At 34.8% G+C, this 22,024-nt stretch overlaps 4 protein-coding genes across 10 annotated transcripts; 2 read left to right on the top strand and 2 right to left on the bottom strand.

Moving 5' to 3' along the window:
- Nucleotides 1-755: 755 nt before the first annotated feature.
- Nucleotides 756-9,524, bottom strand: Nt5b (5' nucleotidase B). 7 transcript variants are annotated; one of them, XM_066725397.1, is made up of 11 exons: nt 7,240-7,361; nt 6,983-7,058; nt 5,749-5,944; nt 2,988-3,061; nt 2,695-2,908; nt 2,148-2,571; nt 1,911-2,067; nt 1,584-1,824; nt 1,234-1,471; nt 1,033-1,158; nt 756-913 (listed from the first exon to the last, which is right to left on the bottom strand). In XM_066725397.1, the coding sequence occupies exons 2-11, from the start codon at nt 7,032-7,034 to the stop codon at nt 758-760; spliced, it is 1,878 nt and encodes a 625-aa protein (XP_066581494.1). In that variant the 5' UTR covers nt 7,035-7,058; nt 7,240-7,361; the 3' UTR covers nt 756-757. The 7 variants fall into 7 exon arrangements, with proteins under 7 accessions (XP_066581494.1, XP_066581488.1, XP_066581489.1 ...); XM_066725391.1 differs by lacking the exons at nt 5,749-5,944; nt 6,983-7,058 and adding an exon at nt 9,245-9,524 and having other exon boundaries at nt 2,142-2,571; XM_066725392.1 differs by lacking the exons at nt 5,749-5,944; nt 6,983-7,058 and adding an exon at nt 9,245-9,524.
- A 1,342-nt stretch (nt 9,525-10,866) lies between these two features.
- On the top strand, nt 10,867-17,995 carry SecS (Sec synthetase). The gene is made up of 6 exons (XM_066725398.1): nt 10,867-11,006; nt 11,557-11,712; nt 11,788-12,061; nt 12,144-12,519; nt 12,597-13,093; nt 13,161-17,995. The coding sequence occupies exons 2-6, from the start codon at nt 11,599-11,601 to the stop codon at nt 13,424-13,426; spliced, it is 1,527 nt and encodes a 508-aa protein (XP_066581495.1). The 5' UTR covers nt 10,867-11,006; nt 11,557-11,598; the 3' UTR covers nt 13,427-17,995.
- Tektin-A (Tektin A) lies at nt 17,613-19,806 on the top strand. The gene is made up of 8 exons (XM_066725881.1): nt 17,613-17,654; nt 17,743-17,790; nt 17,869-18,143; nt 18,249-18,558; nt 18,645-18,859; nt 18,957-19,179; nt 19,335-19,489; nt 19,583-19,806. Exons 1-8 carry the CDS (start codon nt 17,613-17,615, stop codon nt 19,797-19,799), a joined length of 1,485 nt encoding a protein of 494 aa, XP_066581978.1. The 3' UTR covers nt 19,800-19,806.
- A 3-nt stretch (nt 19,807-19,809) lies between these two features.
- Nucleotides 19,810-21,908, bottom strand: prtp (pretaporter). Its single transcript, XM_066725399.1, has 5 exons — nt 21,438-21,908; nt 21,194-21,340; nt 21,005-21,113; nt 20,639-20,929; nt 19,810-20,568 (listed from the first exon to the last, which is right to left on the bottom strand). The coding sequence occupies exons 1-5, from the start codon at nt 21,632-21,634 to the stop codon at nt 20,107-20,109; spliced, it is 1,206 nt and encodes a 401-aa protein (XP_066581496.1). The 5' UTR covers nt 21,635-21,908; the 3' UTR covers nt 19,810-20,106.
- Between the last annotated feature and the right edge of the window lie 116 nt (nt 21,909-22,024).

Here is a 22,024-nt window from a genome sequence, read left to right as displayed (position 1 = left end):
GATACAATATTATCGTTAATGTAGTTTGAATTAAAATATTTTATTAGCATAGAAATAAAATATTAATAATGACAAAAAGCAAAAAATATGCCTAAGAAAATTTGTTAATAGTTTAAAATATTTTTAACTTGAAATGGTTTATTTTTGTGCGACACCAAATGTTTTCATTGTATATTTATAATATATATTATGTAAATGTTGCTCTTTTTTCTGGAAAGAAACTTTCCACAATTTTCAAATAAATATTAAGATCTACTATCTACGATCAGCAATGACTATTATGTAAAATTTGTATCTATCTTTATATACATTATACTCTATATATGTTATATATTATATAATGTACACTTTACATATGTTTATTTATATAGTATATATTTACGGTATTTTTATGAAATATCTACATATATGCAAATTTAACAAGCTATATCCCTAAAAAGCTATTCATAATTTTTGCTTGTATGCAATTACTTTTATTACCTGTTCTTAGTAAACACAAAGGGACCATTTAATTCCTTAATAATTTTTTAAATTTTGCACGCTTACCAATTAAAACGCGATCTGAAAGTAAAAGAGAATGTGAAGAAGAGAACTGTAATCCTTTGTTTAAAAAAATAGATTAGTAGCTTTGGTTTTGTGTAAGTAGAGTAGTAGAGTATTTGGAAATATATAGCCAAAAAATAAGTCTCTTCTGGCCGGCCATTATAAGTGGTAAGGTTAAAGTTTTAAAGCAAACGTGGAGAAGTTTACGGCATTCTCAGTTAGCATTTTTTGTGCACGCTTTTCCATTGTTGGCATTTTTTTGGGAATCACTGTCATCATCGCTGCAATCTTCGTCGTGAGTGTGTGTCACATTTCGTGGAGTCTCTGGTCTTGCATGCGGAATCTGACTGTGGTCAATGATTAAATGTCTCTGGAATAATGAAAGTTTATGGTTAATATATATTTTTTGACAGCAGATATATTGTTTTATGGGGTTTAAAATTGTCTTAGGTAATCACTTTAATAAATATCATTAAAACCAATACTAACAGCAGTAGGTCTGTTGCTAATATCATCTTCTTCATCACCAGCAAGTTTGAAGGTTCTTGAACGACTGATCATCGGAGTTTCCATTACAAATCTCTGTTCATGAGCTACCGTACTTTCATGCGGCATCTAAAATAATCCATAACGAAAAGACGTGAAACAGTTTCAAAAAAACTCGCAAGAAATAAAAATTATGAAACCTACCAGCATTGCCGGTGCTCTAAACATGTAGGAGAAAGGATAGTAAATGAGATTAAGAAAAGACGCCGCATAGAGATCGGCGTATCTAACGACCTGGCTACTGAAAAATGTCTGCCTGCTTCCACTGCGAAATAGGGAGCCCATCATTCCGTAAGATAGATCCATTTTGTGCGTAACATCTCTAATTGCTGCTCGAAGATTCGATATATCTGGCTTTTCTTTTGTGCTGCTGTCTAAATTTCTACACAAGAGGAAAAACAGAAGTTTTAATTTAATTATATCGTTTTAATTATGTACGCAATGTCACACAAGCAAGCAAAATATAAAGAAATTATGAAATATAGAATACTTACTTGTACATCTCTCCAAGCATAACATCTAAATTCTGAAGCTCAGCAAACAATTGACACTTGTCTGTCCATACGTGCAATTCTTGAACTAATTCTGGCACGATCAAAAATGTTCTCCAGCCTCTGATTTTTTTGCTTTTTAAGATATCACCGAAAATATGATCTCCAATGTATAAAACGTCCTTTCCTTTAGCACCAATAAGCTCGGTAAAAACATCGCAGGATCCACCAGAGTACACCTCACCTATTTTTAATAATCATGTTAAAGAAAGAAGATGGATGGGGGAAGAGGATCAGATTAGTATTATTAATATTTCATTATCAATTTACCAGTATGGAGAGGTCCTTTGTGAGTCCCTAGCTTGAGAGCACCAGTTTTCGTATTGACTTGTCTTAAAATTGTACCTTCACCAAAGAACAAAGGCTTACTAGCATCTACCACAATTACATCAAAGTATGTCTTCCAATTTCTATGTGGCTCATCGGGCTATAAAATATATAAAAGTAATCGCTGATTATTTAATTAAACGTATTTATTAATCGATATGTTAAACTACGTACACATACCCTTGCACCATGTGGAAAATCGAACAAGTAAGTCATGATCCTATCAGTAAATACGTAATCACTATTAGTCAGCAGGAAAACTTTAGCACCGCTTTCTCTGATCCTCGTCAAGAACATAGGCAGTCTCTTATCTTTCTTCACATATTCGTCCAAATTTTCGGTGGTTTTCTGTTTCAAATCGCCTTGGATATGAATCCAATCAACTGCGTTTCTAACATCTTGGAAAATACTTTGATAACTCATAGTAAGATCTCCCTCCTTCACTCCGGTTTTTTCTGTGGTGTATTGAGGCGAGTTTGTGAAAAAATCTATCAAGCATGCTATCAGATATGTTTCTGGCAAGTTAAACAGCGTATTCAGCACATATACCCTGGATTCGTCCAGCTGTAGGAATTTGTTTGGATACAGCTCGTAAACCTGAGAACTGAAAAAGAAAATATTTAGTGATTCGTTTGTTATTACTACTATTACTAAACAATAAAAAAGTAAAATAAAGAACAAATCATATTGTAAAAAAGGTATGCCAAAGAAGTGTCACTTTACATACTGCTTCAAAAATTCAAATCCATGGACACAGACTAGAATATTCCCATAAGCATCGACCTTCAAAAGATTCCCGTACAAGGTATCGAACCAGAGTCCACGCACAGGAAAGCTGGGGTCATATTCAAATGCTTTGATCTCTTGAGGGTATCCCAACGATACCAAACGATCTTTCAAAAGATTGAATCCCAGTTGTTCGTACTGTGGTGATTTGTATTCTGAAAAAAAAAAGAAGGAATAAATGTATACACACGATAAGAATGATTTTTTCAGTCTCCAAATATTCAGTTTACTCACCAGCAAGTGTGTAATCCATATCGAATCCATAAAACTTAATGTTCTCCAAGTGCAAGCTGCGATTGACGAAGATTCTGCGACAATAAACAAGTCCAAGTGAATAAACAGAAAATAATACAAGACATTCGTAAACTTACTCATTGCGAACACAATTTCTAGTGTCTCGATATTTCCCTGACGAAAATTCGGGCTCATTTGCATTTTTTAGCCGCATTCTTATTAAAGGGTGTTTCCTATTTGCGTTTATTCTTATCTAATCGCTGATAGAGAAACGCGTTCGATCAATGGGATCACTATCGCGTTATCACACCCGGCAATATGCGACAGAGGGAGGAATATTCAATTGCGTAAATAAAATAATTCTGCAGATATGATACGAGCATTAACTGGTTTTATATAATACAAACTGCAATGGCTTAATTAATGCACAAAATTCTCTTAATAATTGCAAAAAATGAAACATTGCAATTGTCCAGTTTCTATTCTTCTCCATTGTTCCTGGTTAAATTTACACCAATCACGAAGTGGATAACATTCAATTGCGCAATTAAAACGATCCCAGAGACACGATACGAATATTAACTTGTTTTGTATAATACAAACTGCAGTGGCTTGGCTAATTGACGAAATTCTCTCTTAATAATTGCGAAAAAAGAAATACTGTAGTTGTCCAGCTTGTATTCGTGTCGATTGTTGTTGATTAAATTTATACCAACCGCGGAGTGGATAATATTCAATTGCGTGAATAAAATGATTCCAGAGAGATAATATGATAGAAATATTAACTTGCTGTGAATAATATAGTTACAATGACTCAACTAATCGGCGAAATTCTCCTGAATAATAATTGCAAAGAACGAAACAAACTGATGTTTGTCCCAGGGCTACAATAATAATGTACCACCTACGGATAATTACTCGTGCGATAATTGAATCTCGATAAAATTGCTCGCACGTTATACTAAAAAGCAAGAGATTACCTGTGGGTCACTTCGCACTTATCAGTTCGCACATTCTCCATACTTTCATTGTAGCTGTCCAGTTCACACTCATTGCGATCATTTCCGGTTAAAACTGTACAGGTCGCGGAGGGAGTAATATTTAATTATGTAAATTAAATAAATAGATTTCAGAGTTATAAGGTATAAGTTATATCTTGCTAGTGCACAATATGATCTGCAATGACTCAATTACTTGACGTAATTTGCTCGAATAACATTTGCAAAGAATGAAATATTGCAGTTGTCCAGCTCATACTCGTTGTAATTGATTCCTGGTTTAATCTAAACCAGTGGTGGAGGGAGTAATACTTAATTGTGTAAATTAATAGATTTCAGAGATATTATATAAACATCAGCTTACTCTGTGTATCATACAAACTGCAACGATTCAGGTAATTGACGAAATTCTCTTGAATAATAATTGCAAAAAACGAAACATACTGACGTTTACTCCAGGAATAATAATACTGTACTATACACAGATAATAGTTCGTTCAATAATTGAATAATTAAAAGCATTAACGTGTTATATGACGTCATACTAAAAGCAAGAGGTTACCTGTACGCCAATTTGCGTTTTTCAATTATTACATTTTGCATGTCTTTCAATAGCTTTACAGACTTTACAGGCAGCATCCTAACTTTCATTGATATTGCTATCGTGTGTGTATGTGTGAATTCAGAAATATAGAGGCTCTATTGACTCAAGCACCTACCTCGATCGTCAATTTTTCGACAGCATGATCGATGAAAGTCAGGGTACTCGTTGCGATCGTTCCTGGTTAAATTTACACCAACCGCGGAGTGAATAATATTCAATTGCATAAATAAAATAACTTCAAACATATGATATAAAAATTAGCTCTTATTGTCTTTGATACAATCTCCAGTGACTCAGTGTTCAAATAACGAAATTTTCTCGAATAATAACAATTGTAAAGAAGAAACATTGCACATATCAAATTTGCATTCATTGCGATCGCTCCTGGTCAAATTATTTACTGATACCAGAGGGATTAATATTTACTAGTATATAAATAAACTGATTTTAGAGATATGATATGAATATTAATGTGCTATTTATAATATAGACTGCAATAGATCAGCTAATTGACGAAATTCTCTTGATAATTGCAAAAGCGAAGCATTGCACATATCCAGCTTGTAGTCATTAAGATTGTTTCTGGTTAAATTATTTACTGATAACAGAGGGAGTAATATTTATTTGTGTATAAATATATATAAATAAAATGATTCCAGAGATATAATATAAACGTAAGCTTGTTGTGTTTAATACAAGTTGCAATGACTCAGCTAAGTGACGAAATTTTCTTGATAATTGCAAAAAAAAAGGAGACATTGTACTTGTTCATTCTTATTCATTGCGATCGTGTCTGTTTAAATTGTTCATTGATAACAGAGGGAGTAACATTTATTTGTGTATATCAATAAAATGATTCCAGAGATATGGTATAAATATTAGCTTGTTATGTTTAATAATACAAGCTGTAATGAGTCAGCTGAGTGACGAAATTTTCTTCAACAGTAATCATAAAGAACCAAACACACTGATGTTTATCCCAGGGCCAATAATACTAATCAAGACACATACGGTAGCATCTCGGTGGTAAGTGCATAACATCGTAATATATAAACACGAGCGCGAGCATTATATTTTTATACTATATACAGATAATAATTAGTCTAATAATCGAATAATTAAATTCAATAGCGCGTTATACTAAAATCCAAGAGATTACCTGTGGGACAATTCGCGTTTATCAGTTCGTACGCGGTGCATGCCCTCATTGTAGCTGTCCAGCTCGCACTCGTTGCGATCGTTCCTGGTTAAATCTACACCGGCAGCGGTGGCCAAGCCGAAATCGTGCATCGCTTGGTGAAGCGACTCCTCGGCAGTTGGCTGAGTTTTCTCCGCGAACCTCAGTCTGCAATTAGCTTTTCACGACCAGAAGCAGAGCGATAAACGAAAGGATATTCTCAAACCGATTGAACAGATGAAAGGGGGGGGGGAGGGAATTAAAAACAAAGGACTAACTATAAGAAATATAGAATATGAATATATAACAATGTATAAGAGAGGTAAAGTGCAAGATTTGCACTGTAAATATTCATGACGAATTTAACAGAGCACATAAAAACAGCTCTGAACCAGTGATTACTATATATAAGTGAGAGTAAGGTGATACCGGGGATTAAGGGAGGCAAGTGGCAAGTTGACTGTTCAATTATGTCGAGCGTTGGTTTAAGGCAAGTAACGTGGGGACCTTATCAAACTAATTCAATAAAAGAGAAAAATGACAGGGTGGTTAACAACAAAGAATTGGCTTTGACAAATAAATAATAATTACAATACATACCAACATCACTGGAGAGGCAAGGTGCAAGATTTGCACTACAAATATTCATGACGAATTTACGAAAGTAAATAAAAAGAGAGCTCTGAGAACGAGTGATTACTAGTGAGCAGAGTGTTACTGGGATTAAGGGAGGCAAGTGGCAAGTCGACTGTTCAGCTCTGTCGAACGAAGGCTTAAGGCAAACAGCAAGGGGGGGGGGGGGGCGTGCTGACAAATGAGAAGAAGACGAAAGTTGAAAGAAAACAAGCTGAGAGATAAGAAACCTGCAGTTCGGCTAAGGTCAATCGAATCATGATAGCCACAGAAACGCGTGATTTCGCCTGCCAGAAAATTTCTCATGTGACACTTCCTTCTTCTGTCTCCGTTACATTATTCTAATCTATTTTACACGATTTGTTATGATAAATAGATATTAATGTAAATGCAAATATTTTGCTCCGAGATTTTCGCTTTGGCGCCATTATACGTATATATACATTTGTCTTCGACCACTACTCTTATCTTTGTGCTTTTGAAATGAGAAATCTTCTTGTGATGATCTAACATGGTTAACTGTTTACTTTTGTGAAATTGAAAACTGAACGTTTTCAAGCAATACGTGTTTTGTATTCTATACCGTCGTTGTATATATTGTAACGTATCGCTAGATGGCACGGGAGTTGCGTCATTGTTTCCCCGCCACTGGAGCCAAACTAAAAGCACAAAGAAAAAACGTTTGCGTATCCCCGTGCGTTTAGAGGAATGATGGAAAATTTGTGGTTTTTGAACGCCTTCTCGGATGCTCTCGGACTATCGAGTATCGAGATATCTTAAACGACTACGTCATTGCAATGAAGAAACAAAATGAAACTCCAAAGAAAAGCAGTTACGAACCTTTGGCTGGCTTGTCGATACCACTTTTTGTGTCCACTGGGATCATTCTCGTACGGGCTTGTTGATGCATTGTTTATTCCATTATCCCCGTGCGAATTGCAATTATCCAGATCCATAATTAGCTGGAAGAAAGAAAGAAAGATAACGCAAGATATTTCAAGATATTTGTATAAGGGCGTAGCTTCGAGTACTATTTTAAGTTGCGAAAGCATGTTTCTAAAAATGACAAATTATACTATCGTTTTAAAAATGTTTCTTATCTAATTCAATATTTCCCAATCTGGAAATGTTTCTAAACGATAAGCTCCATAAATGGAATAATTATTGTAATGCATGTTTCAATAAGCATATGTTGCCGAGTTTTCTCCATATTTGTAAGTTTGGTAATTTTATTTTTAACCAAACTCAATAGACGGAATATTCGAAATCTAAGAGTACTCGGTTCACAAGTAATCTACTGAACTACAAAGTATACTATTTATATTAGTAGGCTGTAGAGTTGTTGAAAAAAGTTCTTTCGTTCTACTGTGCGTAGCGATGTAAAGGGGGCCTATTATTATATACATATACTATTACTACTACGTTAGACTTCGGCTTCTATTATACCTTATACTATATTTGTTTAAGATGAATCACTCCTTTCGTCCGCAAATTGACGAGAGGTGTGGTGTAATTTATTTTATACAAAGCTGAACAATGATATAATTTGATAAAAATCAGGTACTATGAATAATCGGCGATTGGATGACAGGGCAAAGAATCATTAGGGACACGAAGAAACATAAATGTCTAATGAATGAAAAAAATGTGTTAATGACAAAGGAGGGATCGTGTCAAATGCTGGTTACTTACGAATGAAAACGATTAACGATAAAGCTGACTCAATTCAGAAAAGTGAACTAAAAAGATCAACGCGATATTAGATAGGGTTATGTTGCTGCGATTTCTTTTTATCAATCAACACAAAGTTCACGAATCAAACTTGTAATGAATTCTTGTAATTTTAGTAGGTATAATAGGTATTATCTGTCAATTGTGACAAGTGTGTTGAGAGAGCACTTAAAAACCCACCGCACAGTGCAGCTGATACGCTGCAAAGGCTCTTATTACTACCACTTCTTAATAAAACTTATACCTTATACTCACCAACACTACTGTATGTGAGAGGGTCCACACACACATTAGTGTGAATTTATTTTATTACTTGAAGCTGAAGTAAGTTGCGTGTTGGTAGGAACTATTTGTCCAGGTTTGCCAATACGTTCGCTTTCTCTCAAAAAGTACCAAAAATCCCCATAATTTACATTTTTCTCTTTCTTTGCTTCCCCCGACTGCCTTCCCTTGCAGAGGTTATTTTTAATTTTCAAACGTCAAATTTTCCTCCAAAAATTGCATTCGTAAATGAAAATTGTTTACGTGACGACTAGAAGACCAAGGAAATACTTATATTGAAATATTTATGCCCATGTAGTGTAAATAAATCAAATCTTAGTTAAACAATATACATTTCAATCAAAACATAACATCAACTTATTACCAACAATTACCAGTAGATTTAACGAATAAGTAGGAACTGGATGGGAAGAACTACCAGTCCGTCTTGAGAAAATAATCGAAAAACATGAAAATCATAATTTCATTTCAATTAACATTAATCAACATCAGGGATTTTTTACACGAATATTTTATATATAATACGTGTTTTTCTCTATATTTTACACATTTGTACAATTTTTATTCGCGCACTTGATGAATAAAGAATTAATACGCGCAACATGCCATAAGTATATGAAATTAAAGGTGAAAAAGGGTATGTTTATATACGGACTTATAAATATTGGAGAGAGTGAAGGAACAAAGTGAGAAGAGATATGAAACATTAATCGACAAACATCTTGAAATTATGAGAATTAATTTGATGAATGCATTGTAATTATTAATTAACTTTTGGAAAGATATAAATATATGTAACGATGAGGGATAGTTGGGAATGCAATTGCAGCACCTGTCGGATAGTGGAGACGCGAAGGGCACGCGGTTCACTGCCACTACTATTGTTAGAAGACTTGGTGGTGAAAGTGGTGGCAAAGGTATGAAAAGCGCGTGGCGAGGGCGAAGGCGAGAGCGAAGGTGAGCATTGGCGACGTATTCCCCTGATGAAATTGTCCTTGCTCGTCGCTGTCACCGTTCTTCGTTGACCGAAAGCGATAATTCCAGGTAAAACTTTGCACTTCGCAGGTCTTCCGAACCTGCACACATTCGCAGGATTCATTGTTCACCGTACTCTCCAACGTGAAAAGATCTCGGGGCCTCCCTTTGAAAACGCAATTACGTTGCATCGCTTCTATTGCGTAAAATTAATCCGATTTAGCTGACCTCGACGAAACATAACCTTAAAACCCGTGAATTCCAATCGACTACAGTAGCGCGCGTATTCGCTACACCTCTCTCATTGGGATCGCGGTCTTAGTACTAAAATGATACTATTTCCCTTCCTCTCGTATATACTCCCTATATTTGTTTGTTTGAAGCGTTTGATCAAATCAAAGGATATTTTAGCCGTTGAATGTGTTCTTGAAAATGTTGATTACACCGTTAAAATTGCCAATTTAATTTCGAGTCTGTGTGTTTAGTATTATGCGTGGTATGTATCGTGTGTGTATACAAGTAGTGGTGTTCATATGTGTGTGTATGCAGTTTAGTGGTAATTCACTACTACTAGTACACTATTAAAGGTTTTTTTATCACATAACTATTTCGATTTCGCGCTACTAATGTTCTACTAGGCTGCGCTGCGAGCGTGAGCCGCGACACGAGCAGCTGCATCAGGCACTGATTGGATGGTGCATGGTAGTGGCTAGTTGGTGCGCTGGTGGTTTGTATTATTTTAACACGACAGGGATAAGAAGAGAGAAAGAGAGACAGCAAGCGCAGACCAGCGCATTTAAAAGGACAACAACGAGACATTAGAAAGCACGATCAGCAGCGTCAATAGTGACCAGGTCAGATGACAGCTGAGTGAAGCAAAGGGCGCACTAGTGTAGAAAATGTGCTGACCGCAGAGTTTAAAAGATCGAGAAAAGAAAGAGAGTAGTATGAGTGTAGTGCAACGAGTGCAACCAGTGCAACAGAGCAGCTGTCAGGCTGCTGGGTGTTGCTGTTGTTGGCTGTTAGGTTAGCAGCACTGAGCACGCGCGCGCGCACTAAAGTAGTCAATTGTCAAGTGAGTGAAGTAGTGACAGTGACACCAGCAGAGAGCAAAGTGACTAGTAGGTAGTTGTAAGGGTTACAGCAGGTTACAGCCTATTTAACTAGTAATTAATCGTAATTGCACGCGCGGGTTAATAGGGCTGATGTTGAATTTTGTTTCTTACGCGTATAGCAAGAAGCTAAATTACTGCAATTTGCAGCAACGTGCTCAACAGATCAGTGTGCTGCTGACTCGATTAAATCGCGTGTCGAGACGTGTGTGTGTTTAGCTTCTCAATTTATTGTGATTTGTGTGTGGGCTGTAGCTGGTTAATTGGTTGTTTTGTGCAAAATTGGGCTGGAGCTTTGAGGCTACTGAAGATTCAAGCCTAGAGGTTTTGGAGTCTGGATCCTGAACCACACTGGTGACTGAACTGAATACCAGGCGGACTGACGTCCTTAGCTCCCAATCAACCCCGATGAAACCATCCCGATGAATTTATCTGTTTATCCGATCCTGGCACTGTGGCTAATTATTATCGATAATTGACACGACTTGCTGACAGCTGGCTCACTAGGTTCAATTAATTCTTGTCGTATAGAGACTAGATTACAGCAACATGAACAAATTTGTTACTCCTGTCAACATAACCTGCAAATTTATCGACCGTTTCTCTTCTTGAGCAACTCCCTCGCAATATTTATGTTGCATTGTTTATTTCAATTCACTATCCTAGATTCTTATTATATTCTGATGAGCATGACCAACCATTACCATAATACAGCATACTTTCTTCGCATTTCATCTTTTTTCATATATTACTACTCGAATTTATTTGTACAATAAATTTTATAATTTAATATTTTTTATTTGAAAATAAATTTTTATGCAACAATAAATTGATTTTCTTTTATTTAATTTACTCATCGCGCTGCACCTCATGAGATTCTTTTGCAGAATGCTTAAGGAACAAAATATCGATGCACAGTGTCTACTACAGACGTAATATCTTATAATAGTAGCTTACTCGCAACATAAAAATGCTTGATACCTAGTATAAATAATAATAAAGAACGCATGTTGTAATATTTACAAAAACAATGGTGTACTGAAATTTCAAATCTCAGAGGGTTCCATAAGAAGGCGCTTGAAAATTACAAGGGGGAAAAATGAACAATCAGGCGTTCAGTTTAGCGGAGAGATTGATACCTGGAACTTACGTACAGCAAGGTTTGCACGCTAAAAAATGTCGTGAAAATCTAATACGTCATTTCATCGAGCACGTAAGTTGACCGATTCATGATTGTAATGTGGCTTAACAGGAAGGGTATTGGCGTGTTAATAAATCTTTCATATAGAGAAAATGGCCTGAGGAGGGTTGGGACGATGCTACTATTGAAGCCTTCCTATCGGACCTTTCGCATATGGATAGCAACAATTTTCCAGCTAATTGCAGTGTCGGCGAGAGAGAAGCAAGAATCGTTTCAAATATTGTAGCTAGACGACACTTTCGCATGGGACATGGTATCGGTAGGTCTGGCGACCTCGAAGAAGCACAGCCAAAGGCTGCTGGGAGCAGTCTTATGTATAAATTAACGAATTCCTTAGTACTCGAAGTGATCCGATACATGGGTAAGAATTTGTTCACTATACTAAGTATCATACTATTAGAGATAGATAAAGAGCCTAGCTATAAAATGCAAAAATCTTACAGGTGTTAAAAGTATAGCGGGCTGTTTCTTATCACCAATGGCCACAGGAATGAGTTTGGTGCTGTGCATGCTGACATTAAAACAAGACAGACCACGTGCTAAATACGTTTTATGGCCTAGGGTCGACCAAAAGTCAAGCTTTAAGTCAATAATTACAGCTGGCCTAGAACCTGTAGTAATTGAGATGCAAATAATAGGAGACGAATTAAAAACGGACCTGCAGCGTTTGGAAGCACAAATGGCAGCCCTAGGAGAAAGCGTTGCATGTGTTCTAACGACCACCAGCTGTTTCGCCCCAAGAGCGTGCGACTCTGTTGACGCTGTTGCGGCCCTCTGCAGTCAATACAACATACCCCACTTGGTAAACAATGCATATGGGTAAGCAATCAATTAATCTGCATGCCCATACAATTTTATGGAATTCAATCATTCTTATCATTCTTTATTGGTAAAAGCTTGCAGAGTACGAGATGTATGCACTTAATCCAAGAAGCATCAAGAAAGGGACGAGTAGATGCCTTTGTGCAGAGCACAGATAAGAACTTCTTAGTGCCAGTTGGTGGAGCAGTCATTGCCTCTTTCGACAAGAACCTTCTCGATTGTATATCGAAAATGTATCCAGGACGTGCTAATGCAAGCTCCACTATGGATGTTATGATAACATTGCTGAGTCTAGGAATGACTGGATACAAGCAGCTTATAACGCAGAGAAAAGAAATGTATTCCTATTTGAAGGAAGAGCTTGGCAAGCTAGCAGCTAGACATGGGGAAAGGCTTTTGGATACCAAAGGAAATCCTATATCGATGGGGATGACCCTTCAATGCTTGAGCCATCAACATGACAACAAACAAGTTACAATGCTAGGATCTATGCTGTTCTTACGCAATGTTAGTGGAACTAGAGTAATCACAACCACAGATTGCAAGCATATCGTTTCTCACAAATTTGAAGGTATGCAATTTCTTGTAATTGTGTTAAAACAATTAGACGTTTCCTCACATTTTTTTATATTTAACAGGTTGGGGAGCACACAACAGTAACTATCCAATCCCCTATTTAACAGCAGCAGCTGCTTTGGGAATGAAAAAGACAGACGCTGATTTGTTCATACAGAGATTAGACAAAGCTTTAACTAAAGTGAGAAGGCGCTCAGCTCCAGTAACTCCAACGGCTTCTCTAGCTGGATCGAGCATCAACGGGGATGCTGGAGGTTCTGGAGTACCCGGAGAATCCAGTACAGCGTCCACCAGTCGAGCAAGTAGTAAGGATAGCTTGAGAAAATGAACCGTGATCAACGCAACTGGACAGTCAAATCAGCACATTAATATCAACTTGTAAGCGAGGTCTTGTGTTTACCTCGTTACAGGATATGCGTTCATATCTCTGCACGATGAATATTTCTTTATCTGATACGGCTGCATTGTATACTATGTACACTATACTACATAATATACAAATGTTCCGTTTAAATCGAGATAAAAACTGAATCTTCTCCGTTCGGAGGTATAACGCATAAACAATAAATGTACTGACTTGTCTGCCAGTTTGCGTTGAGATAAATCTGTCAAGCGCTCGAAATTCAGTCTGTGGCCTCTAATAATGCACGGCATTTCTTCTTCTCAAAATTCTCTCTGCAATGAGCTTACAACCCAACGTTCTCGGTGCTAATATTGGTTTTTCAGTAGTTTATACAGGAGTTATCGAATAAATTATTTCGATATTGATTCTCTGCATATGTCTTGTCATTCTTCATTGCGTGCCTGTAAGAATGAGAAGTTCTGTTATTATTGCGATTAGAGATAAAAACAAAAAACCAAGAAATAATCGAGAGACAATGCAACATTTTTATGAGAAATTGTACATAAAAGAGTGTACGTATATGTCAAAATCTGCAAATCTATCCTATACTACGTTAATACTTCGCGAATATATAGTTTTTACCATAAATAAACATGCAAACATTAATTTGTTATATCAGTGATATGATTTAATCGAAACAATTTTCTTGATATTGCTATCAATTTTACTAAAGAGACAACCCCTAAAGAGCAATTTTCCAATAATTACATAATAAGTAATATCAGCAGCAAGTGAAATTAAATGATCGGGGTCGTTTGTTACTAATTAACAATTATATTTTTAAAAATTTACGTTTCTATTATTAAGGTATACAATGATTTTTCCGCAGGGGATTAACGATTCTGTAAATATTATTTTTCTGTTACTTCCATATGAGTATTGTCATTTGAATATAACATGTGTAGGAAGTGCTGCAGTTCGATTGACAAACTGTAATTAGAAAATGGTTTGTTAAATTATTAATTGATCACTTGATGGGAGAATATAAGAATTGGATAGTTTAAAACCTGTTAAAGGATAGCTGATAGAGATATTATAGATTATTAGAACAAATTTAAATTAGATGATCCATGTCATCACCTATAAAACACAATCATCTTTTCAATATAGCATAGTATAATACATATGTACATGCATCTCTACACTTACACGTATTATAAATGAAAGAAGATTATTGCTTCTATTATTAAGTAGCATAAAAATCGGAAAGTAAGAAGACAAATGTTTTGAAAGCAATTATGCGAGGTGTTCAATGATACTGAAAAAAATTCCTAGTAGATCAAAAGCTTTAAACTAGCTGTACTGAGCAATAGATGATTTTCTTCAATCTTCCATCCTACCATCTTTCATTATACAACTATAGATTTTTTATAGGAATGCAAGTAATGCATTGAACTGATAAGAGAACACAAGAGGTATTAAATAAAGTATTATATAGTTTAGTAAACAACTATCACTAAAGCTTTATTTAGCAAAAGCCATTAATAATTGAGCCCTAAGATTTTTTTATTTAAAGATAAACGTAACAATAGAAAAATAATTTCAAGGTTGCTTATTTTAAAGAATAACGATTATCTACTTCTTTCTAAAAATTATGCAACACACTCTCTCATATTATTAGTATTATTAATAATTCTACTACTCATTCAATTTTACAAAATACTCATTAGTGATCATTGTGAGCGTTAGTCGAGAAATAAATTCTGTACAGTATGGTTACTTTCAATTTTCATAATTAATAGTGAATTGAATTTGCTTATAATAATATAGATGAGAGGGTAAGATTACAATTAGCAGTTTACTTTAGTGCTAGAAAATGAAGATCTACTATAATACGGGACGTGGAACACATATTAGTAATTAATTACCCGCTTGGATTTTTATCAAAACCAATTTGAGACAAGTTTATATTGCATTTTATCCTATAAGTGATTTAAATAATATCATAACTGTATTGTGTTATACCTAAGATACCATCATACAATGCATCAATATAGCTAATATTGTGATTACTATGTTCTCTTACTTTAAATATTTTGTGCGTTATCATCGATATATAATTATATTAAATGTTTAAATAGAAATTTTATCAGACCATTGTAAAAACAATAATTTTGTCTGAATATTACAAGATGGAAACGATTGTTATTAAAGCTATAGTATACGGGGTATATTATCATGTTTTGATAAATTATATGAAATTGTTATTGATTGTTTATTTAGGATGAAAATTAATATAAGCTAGCCGCGAGATATATTGAGAGAAAAAATCGTAAGGCAGATTGTTATGATTAATTAACATTGCAATGTAAACTAATTTTGTTTTTGGAAATTTTAACCGAACGGCAAGAATGAATTGTTTAATAACAGGTACTTATAAAGAACTGAGTGTGGCATTTATAAACATATTGCTTGTTTCTGGAACAACGATCTTCGAGACCTAATAATAATTTATTCTTGAATAGTATATACTAATAATAATATTAATCGATCGATCTTTGCGCCGTAGTGCATTTAAGTTGCCTCTCAGTTTTCGTAAGAAACGAATAAAAGAAATAAATCTATTAACGTCTACATAATTATTATTCAATTTGAGCTGAGAATATGTTTGAGCCTTATAAGATATGATACTATGTATAATGATTCGAATGATTCATGATCATGATTATTCGATCTTCGCTCAATTTCACTAGAAATTAATTTTTGCCTCGAAATAAATATTAAAGGAGTTATACGAATATAGAATGATGAATCTTTAAAATACGATATACAGGTCGAGCCGTTTTAATAATATGTTAAAATCGAAAACATGGATGTATATGATATGTAGAAAAGTTGCTTAATTTTTAAACATTTTGATTTACTTTAATCATTTTTGCGAATAATCAGATATCTTTGTATTATCTCAATGGCTATGTTGACTGTAGTACAATCTATAAACTTTGAAGAATCAAAATAGCGGATGTAATACAGTTTTTTGGCCCATATTATACGATTATACTGATAAAGTATACCTTAAGTGGTGTAATGATTCGCGTATCTTACTATTATTATATTTAGTTTCTTTTATGATTTTCCATCATTTATTGATCACTTAAATATATAAGATGGAAGTGGGCAAAAATAACTTTGTGTTATTATTAGTTAATATTAGATTGTGCACCACCTATTTATAAAACTAGTTTTTTATAATGTAACTATAATTCTCAGCGCACCCATGGTGCTGGATTATAGCATATTATTAAAAAACGGCAATTCAACCTTTGTATGGTATGTGAAGATATTGATGCGATTTGGGAAAATTTATGTGTGAAGACGTGTACTACTATATGATATACTACGTACATTACATTCACACCATAGTGTATTAGTGTATTGTAATAAATAAAGAAATATTTTTATTGTTGTTGATATTGAATTGCGATCGATTGGTGTATGTTTTATTGTCATAGATATACATAAATTAATATGTTGAGTTGAAGGTCGAAGAGTTCGATGCTCTGAACTCTCTCCCAAGTGCTATTATCATAAGATGTGTTTTGACAGTTTCAAATTGTGTTTTTCATATTCAAAGACGAGGACAAATATTGTACGATGATGAATGTTTGATAATAATCAAAAAGAAGAGAAAAAAGTACTATCTACATATATATTATTATTATGTTATATTATACATAACAGACTTGAAACAGGAAAAACATAACAATTAAAAATACAAAATTGTATAAAGTGTGTAGTATAAAAGAGAACTCTTTCTCAAGAAGTAGTGAATGTCTATACATATTATTATATAGTTAATGCTTTATTTGTAACATAACACAAACACACGAGTACTGGATAAAATAAATTTAAGAAATGTTAAGGAAAAAAAGTTTCCCTTTTTTGCTCGTTTTGTGTTTATTGCACGCTGGTTATTGAATGTTGGATCAATAAGAATAACGGGGATGGTGTTGCTATGTTGTCCGAAGACTGCGGGTGCGGGTAGTCAGAATTGTCTTCTGGTATCATTGAAAATCAACGACAGTGGTTGACATTATTCAACCAAGAACGAAAAAAATTAGTTTTGTCGTAAAAGGTAATCCTTGCTACGCCTTAAAGGAATTCGTGCAAAATGCGGCTGACTAATGGAGATGAGCCTGATAATGATACATCGGTATGTAAATGCAATTTGATTATCCTAAGAAATAATAATTTGTACAGTGATCTACTAAAATAATTATTTTAATATAAAAAAATCGTAGTTTTCGGAATGTTATTGTCGAAAGACTGAACCAGATGATGCTAAACAGGTATAAATATTGCATATTGATTAATTGATAGTAAGATATACTCTTGTATAATCATACAATCTTATATCATTTCTGTAGACGGTGTGTCCAGATGATATTTTTGAGAGAGAAGATGAAATAGGACAAACGGACCCACCGCTTCTTAGGGGTGAATGCACAAGGAAATCCGGTATAAACGTGAATCTAAATGAACCACAAGCAATTGCGAAATCAGCTTACAGGCCCGTAAGTGGAAGAACGAATCTTCGGCCAGTCGTTGATAGATATTCGTTGACCCGTTATGCACCATCCGACTGGCGAGCACGAAATTCGTCATTGTTAATCATGTCACATGAAAAAACATCTCATTCTCAGTATGTTAATTAATAACAAAGTTCATTTCGAGCTTCCCGGTCCGGGGAACTGTCGCATAATCAATTAGGTTTAATAAAAATGGTACTTCGTTACGTCTTGTGCAGGCAAGCAGCCGCTGATGCTAAATCCCTCGTAGCTCGAATTTTCAAGGAAACAGATAAGGCGCAGGAGGATTCTCTGAAAAATTTGCAAGATTGCATTGGAATCATCAATGATTACAAAAAGGAATTGGAAATAGCTATTAAACGGATGACGGATGAGATAAACGATGCAGAGTCGGATAAGCGGAGACTGAAGATGACACTTTCGGTCTTGGCCATTATAGAATCGATAACTAGCGAATTTCTGGAGATTCGTTCAACGCGTTTGGAGCCTGATTTGGTTTTTGATGATGTGGAGGATGAACTCGTTAAGGTTAACCATCGCAGTTTTAATGTATCACCAGATTTGTCCATTTCTCACACTTTAGTCAAGGCGCTTAATTTTTATGAAAATTGCAGGAGCGGGCTTTGTGCAGAGACATACGTGATGTTTTTAATATGGCACGAGAACATTTGGAGAAGCAGTTGATCGAATTAAGAGCCGCAAAGGACCAGATGGAAATGAATTGGAGCGATAAATGTGATGCTTTTAGAATTGATTTGAAATGTACAAGGTTGAATATGGTCCATCCTGAAATTATATTTAAGCCTGGCGCTACGAAAATACCAGAAAAGTATTATTTTAGTTGTTCTTTGTTCTTATTATATTATATTGTGATTTATTCTTTTCATTGCATCGACGGTTTATACATGTATATATCTATTCGGCAGTCAAACCACAGCTGCTGTTTACGTGAATCACACTAATGGCATTCTACAGTCGGCGGAATGTGCCAGGCAGGACTCGATAAATCTTAGGTCAAACCTCAATGCGATTTATACCAATTCCCTCAAGGATCTTCATGATCAGGCAACGAGAATTGATATTGCATTGGACGGGAAAATTAAACTTACTGAGCAAGTCTTGTATCAGCTTGAATGTGAGCTTACAAGGGTAAGAGTACTACCTGTTTACATACCAACTATTCCAAATGAAATTAATCAGTATTGTATAATTGAATAATTAACAATTCATACTCAATTAACATATTAAAATGAATACTTTGTAATTATCCTACAATCGAATAATCTTATTGTGAAAAATTACAGGTATTGCGTGACTTGGCTAGCACGGAGAAGCTGATCGACGATTTGCGTACAAACTTTCTTGGTTTGGATCGCGCATTGAAATTGGCTCAGACTCGTTTGGACAGTCGTCTCTTACGTCCAAATATCGAGCAATGTCTCGACGCAGCACAGATTTCGTAAGTAGTTATATCGTATTACGTACGCATTTATCGACCAGTATAACTTATCAAATAAAAATCGCAATAAAAAACTGAAACTGTACACTACAGGTTGATAGAGGAAGTAAAAATGAATGGAGAGAGATCGTCAGCACTAAAAGATGAGATAAAACGGATTCGTGAGGTTGAGGCTAATCTTATAAAAGCTAAATGTGAACTCGAGAGGGACATAATGGTTAAAAGAAAATCTTTGTATGTCGACAAATTTCGTGGAAGAACTCTACGATCTCATTATCCATCGACCGCAGCTCTTACTGGTATAGAATGAGGAGTTTTTGCAAAAATATTTATAACTTTGGTTTTAAACACTTATTTTCTATGACAAAATTATGCATCATCGAATTCTCTTATATGCTAATGTTAAAACAATAATTACATCCTGATAATTAAGAGTCAAGGAATAATACCATGACGTATCAAACATAATTCTTGTGTGAGATTCCAAAATGTAACATTTCATTTAAATGCCTTATACTCAATATTACTATGTTATTGCTTTCTTGATTGTTGGGACAATTTTATGATGTAGATACAATTAATCAGAGCAAATTGTACACGATAATGATTCATGTTTCCTATAGCTCGTCATGGGTCTGAAGTTGATTCATCACAAAATCGTATAGGTCATCAAGATTGCGAGACCCATTGTACTCAGAAATTTTTTTACCATCACGGTATAAAAAGAGAGTTGGGAAACCATCGACCTCTTGCTCATTGCACAATTTTTTACTTACATCTAAAGTACAGTCTACCTTAACAATGTTAACGTTACCATTACTTAGAAACTTTTTACCGAGACTCTCCCAGGTTGGTGCTAGTCTTTTGCAATGGCCGCACCAAGGGGCAAAAAATTTGACAAAAGTAACACCCTTTTCGATACCATGATTAAAGCTATCTCCTGTTAGTGAGAGTACAGATTGCGTGGATCCATCTCTGTTTTCATCCTTAAATGCTTCCTTCTCGGCGCTTTTGTCCAACATCGTTTCGACATACAATTTGAGTTCTTCGTGATTACGCTGCCCGGTATATTTATCAATCTACAATGCACAAATTTTAAGGAAAATTTAGATGGGGTGTGAAATAGATTTTGGAATTTTGTATAATTACTTTTTTTCCATCTTCAATCCATAAAAGCGTCGGGTATCCTTTTATATCGAACTGTCCGCATACAGAACGGTGCTGGGTACAATCCACTTTGGAAATACTAATGGAATTATCATTTTTGAGACTATTAGCTAGTTCCTCCCAAGTTGGTGCTAATTTTTGGCAATGACCACACCAGGGTGCATAAAATTTTACAAAATGATGACCCGTTGCTACACGATCATTGAAATTATTTTCTGTCAATTCTAAAAGTCCATTTACAGCTTCTGGAGGTGATGAATTAATATCTTGCACCTTAGAAAAAAAAATGACAAGGCTAATGGGATAATTCAATAAGAAAAACTAGTAGGAATTGTTAATAATATTTACATATAGAGTACTGCCTTGCTGTTCATTAATAAAAGTTGTCAAAGATGGCAAATCCCTGGTTCCCCTAAATTTTATACCTTTCTCTTCCCCAACCTTAAAGAATTTGAGCCTGAAAATTATTAAAAGTTGAACGAAGATATATTTAAGAACAAAACTACTGAGAATAACAAATTTTAAAATATATCATACGTGGGATATCCTGTAACATCGTGTTCACTGCAGAGTGGCCCATCAATTGTACAGTCTACTTTTGCTATTCTTATATTACTATCATCTTCGTTTAACATTTCCGCTAATTGTTCCCATGTAGGACCGAGACGTTGGCAGTGTCCACACCTGAATTAAATATATTATTAGCTATTGAAGATTAGCTAATATAACGATATTCCCTTTAAATCAAACCTAATATTTAAGAACAGAATATACAGCTTACCATGGAGCGTAAAACATTACAAAGTGATTTTTTTTTTTTATTTCATCGGCAAAATTGTCTTTTGTGTATCGTACTGTGTGTACTACCTCATCTTCGTAACAAATACCGATTTCAGCTATGACGGATAGAACAAAGAATAAGATCATCAACAGACGTACTTTAAAAGGATTAAAGTATATAGAATTGGTTGGTTCCATAATGATCAGGCAAATTTATAGAAAATCGAAGAAGCTTGATGATAACCACAGAAATTGCATGCGTTGCGATGAGAGTATTTAATCTCAAACCTCTACCACACAGCAAATGTAAAGTTTGATGTTTTTGAATAAATTCAATAGACCAATATATTACGTGAATCGCCTTATGATATTTTCTTACAAACTGAGGTACTCGGTAATAAAAATCATGTTATTTGTGATTTTTATACTATGTAGTATTGTAGTACTTGATAAGGAAAACCGAAAACTCCGATTCCGCCCTCCACATGATTAAAAAACTGAACTGAACAATATTCAGTTACGACAAATTTAAAATAAGAAATTTCCCTATATTATGGGCCTATATTCATAAACGCGTTCCAGTTAGTT

The sequence above is a fragment of the Prorops nasuta genome, unplaced genomic scaffold (genome assembly GCF_024137725.1).
Source record: "Prorops nasuta isolate Cenicafe-Biocafe unplaced genomic scaffold, Cenicafe_Pnas_1.2 PNAS00004, whole genome shotgun sequence".
Classification (NCBI taxonomy): domain Eukaryota; kingdom Metazoa; phylum Arthropoda; class Insecta; order Hymenoptera; family Bethylidae; genus Prorops; species Prorops nasuta.
Note: the sequence above shows the minus strand (reverse complement) of the source record. Positions and strands in the feature narration are given on the sequence as shown.